Genomic DNA, 12,006 nt, shown 5'->3' with positions numbered 1-12,006 from the left:
GTGGTGCTAGCAGGGAGGCCAGCTGTGACCCAGGGCTGCACAGTGCCTGCTGCTGCCTGCAGCCAGAGGGATCTCACTGCAGAGACAACAGGACTGTCACCAAGGTACATGAGACCTCAAGACTAACACAGATACAAGAGCACAAGAAAACAATGTGGAACCAAAAAGAGAGCAGCAGTGAAAAAGCCACGTCCTGCTGCTGGCCATGGCCATGGCTCCAGGGAAGCAGCAGCCCCGACCCGAAGGCAGCAGAGAGGCAGAGCCCAGCGGGCAGTGAGGGGCAGCCGCGAGGGCCAGCGGGGCTGCTCCTCCCTGTGGCAGCTGGGCTCTGGGCCCTGAGCCCCTCCTGCGTGCTGGGGCTGCTCCCCCAGCTCCAGAAAAGATGGGAAGGGATGGAAGCTGAGACCAATGCATTTCTGCTCAACTCTTTTTTGTCTTTAGCTAAATGGGAAGCCCACTTCCATAAGTGCATGAGATACTTGGTTCAAAACTAAAATACAATGATAAACACATAGGATAGTAAGTAGATCATTACTGAATGAAAATCACAAGGTTCAGAAAATAGTATAAAAGTGAAGTAAGACTGTTCCAACATACTAAGAAAAAAGAAAAAAAAAATAGTGTCCCGTTAGGACTTTGCGCCGATTATTAATGATGAAGAAATGTATCCAAAGAGTTGCCTCAATGCATTCTTGAGCTCCTTGTTTCTCATGCTGTAGATGAGGGGGTTCATGGCAGCAGGAACCACCGAGTACAGAACTGCCACAACCAGGTCCAGGGATGGGGAGGAGATGGAGGGGGGCTTCAGGTAGGCAAACATGCCAGTACTGATAAATAGGGAGACCACGGCCAGGTGAGGGAGGCACGTGGAAAAGGCTTTGTGCTGGCCCTGCTTAGAGGGGATCTTCAGGACGGCCCTGAAAATCTGCGCATAGGACAGCACAATGAAAACAAAGCAACCAAATGCTAAACACACACTAACTACAATAAGCCCAACCTCCCTGAGAAATGACACTGAGCAGGAGAGCTTGAGGATTTGAGGAAGCTCACAGAAGAACTGATCAAGATCATTTCCTTGGCAGAGGGGCAGGGAAAATGTAGTGGCCGTGTGCAGGACAGCAGTGAGAAAGCCACTGCCCCAGGCAGCTGCTGCCATCTGGGCACAAGCTCTGCTGCCCACGAGGCTTCCGTAGTGCAGGGGCTTGCAGATGGCAACGTAGCGGTCGTAGGACATGACTGTGAGAACATAAAATTCTGCTCCAATCAAAAAGGCAAAGAAAAAGACCTGTGCAGCACACCCTTGATAGGAGATGGCCCTGGTGTCCCAGAGGGCATTGGCCATGGCTTTGGGCAGAGTGGTGGAGATGCAGCCCAGGTCGAGGAGGGCGAGGTTGAGGAGGAAGAAGTCCATGGGGGTGTGGAGGCGGTGGTCGCAGGCTACGGCGGTGAGGATGAGGCCGTTGCCCAGGAGGGCAGCCAGGTAGATGCCCAGGAAGAGCCCGAAGTGCAGGAGCTGCAGCTCCCACGTGTCTGCGAATGCCAGGAGGAGGAACTCGCTCACAGAGCTGCTGTTGGGCATTTCCTGCCCTTCATCAAGGGCACTGCAAAGAAGAAAAAATACTGACTGTTAGGGGAAATTTCCCTGAGCAATACTCATTTCTTTTCTCATTAAAGCTTTCACATTGTCTTTCTTTCAGGGTTACCTTTGTGTCTCTCCCTGGTTGTAGCCCTGCTTTGTGCTTGCTGAGTGTCCCGTACTTAGCAGCCACCTCTGCCCATCAGCCCCCAATGCGCCACCTCTGCTCGACTGCGGTGGTAAATGTTGTTGCTGTGGCGGCACACCTCAGCCAGAGGTCACATCCAGGAGGGCTGCTCTGTCCATCCCCTGGTGCGCAGCTGCTGGCTGCTTGCAGCACTCAGGTGTGGCATGGCTGCACTCAGAGGCTGTGCTAAAAAATTACATCTCCTTGTCTGTAGGTCCTAAAGAACAGCACAGAAAAACCCTGGTGCAGTCTGTAAGTAGAGAGAAGGGAGGGGATATTCTGAGGTTCGTCAGTAGCCTGCTTAGGTCTCAGTTCAATGCAGTGGAAGCTCAGTCACCTGTGCAAATCCAACCACTCAACACAGAGCCTGCCCCAGAATCAGAGCAGGAAAAACAGGCAGAGACTGCAGAAAGTGCCTTCTCTTTGCAGGCAGCCCCTGCCCTGCCCTTCCTCTGCCCAAGCTGCCCTGCAGCAATTTCTCCTTCACACTGCACAAGCCACGAGAGACATCCTGGCAGCTCCTGGCCAGGCAGAGATGTCCCGGACCCAGGAGCCCCTTCCAGGAACCTCCCCTGCACTGTCCTGCAGCCAGAGACTTACCATGGGCAGGGCTGTGAAGGTTTCTCCTGCACTGAGCTCTCCTCTGCCCACCCCCTCCAGGCTGCCTGGAATCCCTTTCTGCCTGGGTGCCTGTGGTCAGAGCCCCCAGCCCTGCTGCGCTGTGCACAGGAGCTGCTCCTGGGCAGAGCTGTCTCTCTGCACCACGGCCCTCTTGCCACGAGCTCTCTCTGTCCCAGGAGCCCGGCCCAGCTCAGCACCAGACGCCCAGCCCAAGGCATTGGAATCCCCCCTTGGGAGGCTTTGGTGAGGAGCCCACGAACCTCAGGCACTGAGAGACAATTGCAGACATCTCTCAACAAGTCCAAGTCAGAGGCAAGTTTCCTGCAGTGTCCCCCTGAGGGCCAGCACTGACACAGCCTCCCTTGGAGCTCGTTAGAGCAGAGCATTGGAGGCAATGAGGACAAGGAGACAAAGGCAGTGTGAAGGTGGCACTGGTGTGTAGGAGAACTGGATGTGTGTCACCAAGCACAAGGGCCAGGCCTTGACCCCAGCCCCTGGGAAGGGAGAACCTTTCCCTTCACACTGCTCAGGGCCCTTTGTGGGGCAGGAGGAGATGGGGATGTGCATGGCCAAGTGCAGGAGAATGGTACGAGCCCTGCCTGGTTCATGGGTGGGGGCGAGGAGGCAATGAGGCCCTGGTGCTTTCACGATAAGCTGTCTCCTCCTAGGCCTCAGTGGCAGAGACAACAGCCAGAGCCATGGGCACAAAACCCTGGGTCCTGTTGGGACTCTCAGCCTTGTCACAGCCCTTGCTCCTCTCCACACAAGGCTGTCCTATGGACTCCCAGACCTGTACTTCTTTCCCTGCTGGCTGTAGACTCTTATCTGTGCGGTGTCACACCATATCTGAGCTGAGTCTGATAACTCAGATCTTCTTGGTGGCCATGCTCCTCGTAAGGCAGCTCTGTAGGAAGGTGGCCTGGTTCCTGGTGAGCAGCACCACTGCTCGTATGGCATCCCTCGTGGTGCCCAGGCCCTCCTCCTCCTGGGCATTGCTCACTCAGCAGGGTCCCAGTCTGCCCTGATGTGTGGGGTTCCTCTTCGTCTGCTGCAGGACTGGGCTCTTCTCCTTGCAAATGTCAAGAGGTTTCTGCAGGAGAAATCCTTCATTTGTTCATTGTTCCTCCAGGCTGATGCTCCATTCTCTCAGCTGTTAATGAGCTGTTAATCAGCAGGCAGATGGCTCACCCTGATTGTTATGCTGTCTATTACAAGATAACTTCATCAACAATTGCAGGAGAATTTGGACAACACAGGATTTAGTGGAATAAAACTGGAGCATACTATCACGGAATTATAGGGGATTGAATTCCACTGGATTCTAACTTTTCTCTGCTTCCTTCTCATGTGTGCTGTCATTTTGTTTGGAACCGCATTCTAAATGTTGTGAGGCTGTGCAGGGACAAAATTAGAAGGTCAAAAAAACAACTGGAGCCCAACCTATCTATTAAGGATAATTAAAAAATAATAATTATTATTTTTTTTAATTCATAAAATAAAAAAAATAAAAGGAGTAATGAGAATCTTCATCCTCCATTGGTTGTGGGGGGAAACATAGGTAAAGGTGATGAGTAAAATGCTGAGGTTTTTATTGCTTCCTTTGCCTCATTCTCCAGCAGCAAGAACAGTTGTTCCCCTGGTACTCAGACTCCTGAACTGGTAGATAGGGACAGCGAGTGGCATGAAGCCCTCATAATCCATGAGGAAAGGTTTTGAGACCTGCTACTCCACTTAGACGTACGCAAGTCTATGGGGCCAGGTGGGATCCACGTGTTGGTACTGAGGGAGCTGGCAGAAGTGCTCACCAGGCCACTTTCCATCATTTATCAGCAGACCTGGCTATCAGGCAAGGTCCCAGTTGACTGGCGACTAGCCAATGTGACGGCCATCTACAAGAAGGGGCAGAAGGAGGATCTGGGGAACTACAGGCCTGTCAGTCTGACCTCGGTGCTGGGGAAGCTCATGGAGACGATTATCTTGAGTACCACACCGTAACACTTCCAGGACCACCAGGTGACCAGGCCCAGTCAGCATGAGTTTACCAAAGCCAGGTCCTGCTTGACAAATGTGATCTCCTTCTAAGTCAAGGTGATGTGCTCAGTGGAGAAGAGAAAGGCTTTGGATGTGGTCTACCCAGACCTCAGTAAGGCTTTTGAAACTGCTTCCCCCAGCATTCTCCTGGGGAAACTGGCTGCTCAAGGCCAGGAGGGATGTATGCTTTCTTGGGTTAAAAATTGGCTGTATCTTCTTTTTCAATAATTTCATCAGTGATCTGGATGAAGGGATCGAGTGCACCCTCAGTAAGTTTGCAGACGACACCAAGTTAGATGCAAGTGCAGATCGACTCAAGGGTAGGAGGGCTCTGCAGAGGGATCTGGATAGGCTGCACCCATGGGCTGAGGTCAACTGTATGAAGTTCAACAAGGCCAAGTGCCGGGTCCTGTACTTGGGGCACAACAGCCCAGAATAATTCTGGGAGAAGGGTGTCTGGACAGCTGCCCAGGGGAAAAGGATCTGGGGATATTGGTGGATAGTCGGCTGAATATGAGCCAGCAGGGTGCTCAGGTGGCCAAGCAGGCCAACAGCATCCGGGCTTGTACCAGGTATGGTGTGGTCAGCAGGAATAGGGAAGTGATTGTGCCTCTCTACTCGGCCATGGTGAGGCCACACCTTGAGTACTGCATTCAGCTCTGGGGCCCCCAGCACAAGAAGGACATGGATCTATTAGAATGAGTCCAAAGGAGGGCCATGAGGATGATCAAGGGGCTGGAGCACCTCTCCTATGAAGACAGGCTGAGGGAGTTGGGGTTGTTCAGCCTGGAGAAGAGAAGGCTCCGGGGAGACCTTACAGCGGCCTTCCAGTACCTAAAGGGGACAACAGGAAAGCTGGGGAGGGACTCTTCATGAAAGAGAGCAGCGATAGGACTAGGGGTAATGGTTTAAACTGAAAGTGGGTAGATTCAGATTAGACATTAGAAAGAAGTTCTTTACTCAGAGGGTGAGAGGAACAGGCTGCCCAGAGAAGTTGTGGATGCCCCATCCCTGGAGGTGTTCAAGGCCAGGTTGGATGGGGCCTTCAGCAACCTGGTCTAGTGGAAGGTGTCTCTGTTCATGGCAGGGGAGTTGGAATGATGTGATCTATAAGGTCCATTCATACCCAAACTGTTCTGTAATTCTGTAAATATGAAACACAGCACCGTACCAGCTACTAGGAAGAAAAATTAAGTCTTTTGCAGCAAAAACTAGGACAATATTCACCGCTTATTCCATACCATGTCTGTCATGCTCAGGTCCAACACTTTCCAATTAATCACCACCACCCGTCTTTTCTGTCTTTTGATATGCACACAAAAAGATCATCTCCTTAGCCTATTTGTGTCTATAGTAATAATCATAATAATATATTCTATTATTAATATGTTGTTGTTGTTGTTATTATTGTTATTATTATTTCCTTTGTGTCCTATTAATCTGCTTTTATATCAACCCATAATTTTTTTTTTTCTTTTTTCCTTTCCTCCCAGTTCTCTCCTCCATCCCAGTGGATGAATAGCTTTGTAGTGCTGAGCTGCCTGCCGGGTCAAACCACAGCAAGTTTTCTTGGTGCCTAGCGTGGAGCACAAAGGCTGAGATGACAGATCTGACCAGAGCGTTTTAAAAGTAAGTTGTTCTAAGCATTGGATCAGTTTAACAGTTGCTGATCACAATGTCGATCTTTTTGATCTGGGGTCTGTTGTGCTTGTTTTCAGAATTGTGTTGTATAGCGCATTGCTAAGAGTCTGCCTTCCATGTCATGCTGTTCATCAATTCTGGGGACAGGTTTAAGGTTAATCTTTTGCTGTATTGGATAACTCTGACTTAGGATAGGATAAAATTATTGCACCTCTGTACCTATGGAACCATCTCTTCATCTCTTAGCAACTCTTAATAATTACACTCTTTTACACTTTTTGCCTTTTCTCCTCAGGGAGTAAATCTATGTGGGGTGGGGCAGGAGGTGGGGGGGTGGAACTGGTATGGACAGTGGGGGAGGCCTTTCCCCAGTTCTTCACTCTCCTTTTCTCCTTCACCTCCCCCTTCTCCTACAGGCTAATTACAATAGCTCCTCAAAGCTTTGAATATCCTTGGGATGGTCAAACTAGCATGTTCCTATTGTTACATTTCCTGCATGTGTTCCATCTTTTGTTTATGTTTAAGCAACTACTTAATGCATGCCATCCAGAGGTGTGCATGGAGACAGGAGAGTGAGGAGTGGCAGGGAGTGTGGGAGGATCTGGGCAGGCACCTAGAGCAGGGGGCACCTCCAAAGCTTTGGAATTTCATCCCTGATAAAGTGCAGAATCCTAAAAAACTGTGAAATGCTTGAAAAAGTGGTGTTATCACCCTGGCATTTCCAAAGCGACACATACCACTGCAGTGTGCTGGGTCTCGGCCTATGCCTACAGAGCCACAATCAATGCCACTCCAACCTCTGTGACAAGCCCTGCAGCCACTCCAACCCCTCTGACAGACCCTGCAGACACTACAGCATCTGCAAAATGCCCTGCAGCAACTCCAGCTCTTTTTATGAACCCTGTGTCTGCGACAGAAAACCAATCTTTGTCTGTATCAGTTGCTCCTATACGCAAGAAAAAACAATGGATATGGAAGTCAGTTTTTTACTAAGTTTGTTGGTTTGTTTTTAAGAAAGGAAAGAAACTCCTACCCAGACAAGAAAGGAGGAGAAAGAAGATGAGGCAGGCTTCAGAAAAGCTGGGCCATCATGTGAGTAGGAGGATGAAGAGGAAGAGGTCCTAAGAGCATCAGTAACCACGCGATCCCTATCCCTATGCTGCTCTGGTGCTGGGAGAAACGGGGCCCCTCCCTGGACTCAGGGGGCAGGAAAGGAGAGATGGTGGGTACACACGATGTGTCACCCTGTGGTTTTACCTGTGTGACCGTGGAGAGGGCATGAGAAAGTGGGATGGAAAATCTGCCTCAACCCTAGAGGCACGGGTACATGAGTGGCAAGGAACAACAATCCCTAAAAGGGGTTCTTAGAGAACTGCTGCTCCACTTTCCAGCGGGCAGTCCTGCAGACACAGTAAGGAATACTATGAGCAGGACTAGAGGGGCCCTGCCTCCAGCCAGGGGGAGGAAGGGGACCATCGGCTGTATTGGACTGTGTGGATTCGATGGCCTTGCACATCAGGCCCCCAGAAGTCTCAGGCTCCAGTGGACACCACTGCACAGCGTACCCTAGTGCCATCAGGCTGTGGAGGGGTGAACCCATTTGTATGTCTGGAGTGACAGGGGGATGCCAACACTGACCTGTACTGGAGGCTGAAGTGAGTCTAAGTGGGAAGGAGTGGCCAAAGCACCCCACTGGGACTGGCCCCGGACTCTGTGCATCCTTGGAAGAGACTGCTTCAGGAGAGGAGAGATATTTCAGGGACCCAAAAGGGTATGGGTGGGCTTTTGGCACAGCTGCCTTAGAGACGGAGGACATGATGCTGTTGTCTGCCTTGCCTTGGTCTCTCACAGGACCCTTCTGTTGTGGGGTTGATGAGGGCTGAAGGACAGCTGGTGCCAATCACTGCCACAGCCGTGCACCTCAGTCAGTAGAGCACCAAGGGAGTCCGCTGACAGAGGATTGTCGTGGCCTGAAGGAAGTCATACAGTGCTGAGTGCTGCCATGCCGGACACGGTAGAGCTTCCATGCACACTGGGATCAAAGGCACCCAAGCGTTTTGCCACAACTGATATTGCTAATGTATTTTTCTTCATCCGTTTGCCAGCAGACTGAAGGCCACAGCTTGCTTTCAACCTGGCATCGACTGCCCCAGGGCAGGAAACTCAGCCCTACCATTTGCCATGGACTGATCCAGAGTGCCCTGGAAGAGGAGGAAGCTCCTGAACACCTGCAGTACATCGATGGCATTGTTGTGTGGGGTGACACAGCAGAGGAAGTGTTTGAGAAAGGGAAGAAAAGACTCCAAATTCCTCTGAAAGCTGATTTTGCACTAAAAGAACTGAAGGTGAGGGACGTGCACAAGAGATCCTGCTGCAGGCTGGCCAGGGTCAGGGGGACCAATGCTCAGGGACAGGTTGAGCATCGGTGAGGGGCTTCTCAGGAATTGCATGGTGCATCACTTGCTCTGTACATATTATTGTTATTATTGTTATTATTAATAATGTTATTATTAGTCTTTTCACTTCCTTATCTGTCTTTTCAAATTTTAAATCATTCATTATTTTCTGGGCCCTTGTGCTAGTTGAAACAAATACACTTTGTCTACACATCAGTGCCACTTTCACACTGCCTTTGTCTCCCTGTCCTTACTGCCTCCAATGCTCTGCTCTAACGAGCTCCAAGGGAGGCTGTGTCAGTGCTGGTCCTCAGGGGGACACTGCAGGAAACTTGCCTCTGACTTGGACTTCTGGAGAGATGTCTTCAATTGTCTCTCAGTGCCTGAGGTTCGTGGGCTCCTCAGCAAAGCCCCCCGAGGGGGGATTCCAATGCCTTGGGCTGGGCGTCTGGTGCTGAGCTGGGCCGGGCTCCTGGGACAGAGAGAGCTCGTGGCAAGAGGGCCGTGGTGCAGAGAGACAGCTCTGCCCAGGAGCAGCTCCTGTGCGCAGCGCAGCAGGGCTGGGGGCTCTGACCGCAGGCACCCAGGCAGAAAGGGATTCCAGGCAGCCTGCAGGGTGCGGGCAGAGGAGAGCTGAGTGCAGGAGAAACCTTCACAGCCCTGCACATGGTAAGTCTCTGGCTGCAGGACAGTACAGGGGAGGTTCCTGGAAGGGGCTCCTGGGTCCGGGACGTCTCTGCCTGGCCAGGAGCTACCAGGATGTCTCTCGTGGCTTGTGTGATACGGAGGAGAAGGTGCTGCAGGGCAACCTTGGGCAGAGGAAGGGGAGGGCAGGGGCTGCCTGCCAAGAGAAGGCACTGTCTGCAGTCCATGCCTGCATTTTCCTGCTCTAATTCTTGTGCAGGCTCTGTGTTAACAGAGTTGTAGTTGATTGCACAGATGATGGAGTTTTCTACTTCATTTAACCGAGACCTAAACATGTTAGTGAGGAATCTGAGAACATCCCTTCCCTTCTCCCTGCTTACAGACTGCACCAGGGCTTTTCTGAGCTGGTCTTTAGGACCTGCAGACAGGGAGATGTCCCCAGAGCTGTCCCCATCCCCAGGAGGTGTCTGCAGGGCAGAGCTGGGCACACAGCGGGTGGGATGGGTTCTGTGAGCATGGATGGGAGGACACGTGGGGACAGAGAAAGAGCTGGTGGCAGGGACAGCTGCAGGCAGCAGGGACATGGGCAGGTGGTGAGAGGGAGCTGCTCCCTCCCTGCCATCCCCTGCAGTGCAGGCACCTTCCTTGCAGCAGCCCCTGGTCTCCTCTTCCCCTCACAGCTTCTGTCATGGCATGTATAATCTGGGGGGCTGAGAATATGGGGTGTGTGAACCCTAAATCTCTGTGGAAGTAGACACATTTGCTGCAGGCCCCCTCCACCTTCCTCCACGGAAGCAGGCACAGAATCACAGAATCATAGAATATCCCGAGTTGGAAGAGACCCACAAGGATCATCGAGTCCAGCTCCTGGCTCCACAGAGGTCTTACCCCAAATTCCTACCATACGACAAGGAGCACATTCCCAACGCTTCTTGCACTCCAGAGCTCTTTTCCCTCTGCTGGCTGTGCCAGGCAGATGGCACTGGGGTGTGAGGACAGGCTCTACCTCACCGACACCGCAGCCTCGCCACCGCGTTGGGTCCGCCCTGCCTGCCCATGCCTGCTTCTCTCCCTTGCCCAGCGTGGCAGCTGCTGGTGCCTGACTCTGACAGGGAGTGCTGTGCACGGAGGGTGACGCAGGAGGAGATGCTCCCTGCTCTCTCCGGCCAGACACGCACGATCCACCTGCTGCTTTTGTCTCCTAGGTATTGAACAGGGAAGATGCACATGGAGTCACTCAGCCAAACACCCCTCACTCAACCGAGGGAGCCCCTTCCCAGGAACCTTCCCTCTTGGGACCTCCAATGAGCAGAGCAGGCTCATTGGGAGCTGCTGGGCAGAGGCAGCTGCAGTGTACAGGACACTCAGCAAGCACAGAGCAGGGCTCCACACACGGAGACAGACAGAGGTCCTCTTGGAAACAGGGAATGTAAGGCTTCATTTGGGAATTAGCTGAATCTTGCTCACAGACTTTACTCATAACACTCTCTCTCTCTCTCTCTTTTTTTGTTTTTCTTTTTTCTCATTTGTCTGTGTCCGTGACCGAAGCCAGTAAATGCCCAACAGCAGCTCTGTGAGCGAGTTCCTCCTGCTGGCATTTGCAGACACGCGCGAGCTGCAGCTCCTGCACTTCGCGCTCTTCCTGGGCATCTACCTGGCTGCCCTCCTGGGCAACGGCCTCATCCTCACCGCCGTCGCCTGCGACCACCGCCTCCACACCCCCATGTACTTCTTCCTCCTCAACCTCGCCCTCCTCGACCTGGGCTGCATCTCCACCACTCTGCCCAAAGCCATGGCCAATGCCCTCTGGGACTCCAGGGCCATCTCCTATCAGGGATGTGCTGCACAGGTCTTCTTTTTTGTTTTCTTGCTTGGAGCAGAGTATTCCCTTCTCACCATCATGGCCTACGACCGCTACATTGCCATCTGCAAGCCCCTGCACTACGGGAGCCTCGTGGGCAGCAGAGCTTGTGCCCAGATGGCAGCAGCTGCCTGGGGCAGTGGCTTTCTCTATTCTGTCCTGCACACAGCCAGTACATTTTCATTGCCCCTCTGCCAAGGCAATGCTGTGGACCAGTTCTTCTGTGAAATCCCCCAGATTCTCAAGCTCTCTTGCTCAGAGTCATGCCTCAGGGAGGTTGTCCTTCTTGCAGTTAGTCTCTGTTTAGCATTTGCATGTTTTGTTTTCATTTCATTTTCTTATGTGCGTATCTTCAGGGCAGTGCTGAGGATGCCCTCTTCTCAGGGCCGGCACAAAGCCTTTTCCACGTGCCTCCCGCACCTGGCCATTGTCTCTCTGACTCTCAGTACAGCCATGGTTGCCTACCTGAAGCCCTCCTCCAACTTTTCCTCATTCTTTGACCTGGTGGTATCGTTTCTGTACTCGGTGGTGCCTCCAGCAGTGAACCCCTTCATCTACAGCATGAGGAACCAAGAGCTCAAGAATGCCTTGTGGAAACTCTTTGGATACATGCTTCTTCAGCATCAGTAATCTGCCTAAAATACTAACAGGACCCACAGGTTATCTGAAAAAAAAAATATCTCTTGATACAATAGCTTGATATTCTTTTATTTGTATTGTTATTATTTCCTAGAACTTGAGATTTTGATTTAATTCTATTTTTGCCATCCTGTCTATTAATTGTTTTATTTACTTTCACCCAGTCATCTTATATTCTTACAGAACAAGGCTTCCGGTGTGGAAAAGTCAATAAAGAAGCCATGAGGACTTTGCTGGTCTCAGCTGCCATCTCTTCACACCTTCTCTGGAGCTGGGGAAGCAGTGCCTGCCTGCTGGAGGGGCTCAGGGCCAAGAGCCCAGCTGCCACATGGAGAAGCAGTCCCGGGGGCCAGGTAGCAGCACAGAGCTCTTTGCCCAGAGTGAGTCACACGGTGCGAGCTCCCTTGGC

The 12,006-nt window shown here is 52.0% G+C and overlaps 2 protein-coding genes across 2 annotated transcripts; one reads left to right on the top strand and one right to left on the bottom strand.

Annotated features, from left to right (window-relative positions):
- Nucleotides 1-406: 406 nt before the first annotated feature.
- Nucleotides 407-2,324, bottom strand: LOC136787777 (olfactory receptor 14C36-like). Its single transcript, XM_066985096.1, has one exon. It carries the CDS (start codon nt 1,577-1,579, stop codon nt 629-631), a length of 951 nt encoding a protein of 316 aa, XP_066841197.1. The 5' UTR covers nt 1,580-2,324; the 3' UTR covers nt 407-628.
- An 8,328-nt stretch (nt 2,325-10,652) lies between these two features.
- Nucleotides 10,653-11,588, top strand: LOC136787745 (olfactory receptor 14A16-like). Its single transcript, XM_066985063.1, has one exon. The coding sequence runs from the start codon at nt 10,653-10,655 to the stop codon at nt 11,586-11,588; it is 936 nt and encodes a 311-aa protein (XP_066841164.1).
- Nucleotides 11,589-12,006: the final 418 nt, after the last annotated feature.

Source organism: Anser cygnoides, chromosome 30, assembly GCF_040182565.1.
Source record: "Anser cygnoides isolate HZ-2024a breed goose chromosome 30, Taihu_goose_T2T_genome, whole genome shotgun sequence".
NCBI classification, from domain to species: Eukaryota; Metazoa; Chordata; class Aves; order Anseriformes; family Anatidae; genus Anser; species Anser cygnoides.
This window is presented reverse-complemented; position numbering and strand designations above follow the sequence as displayed.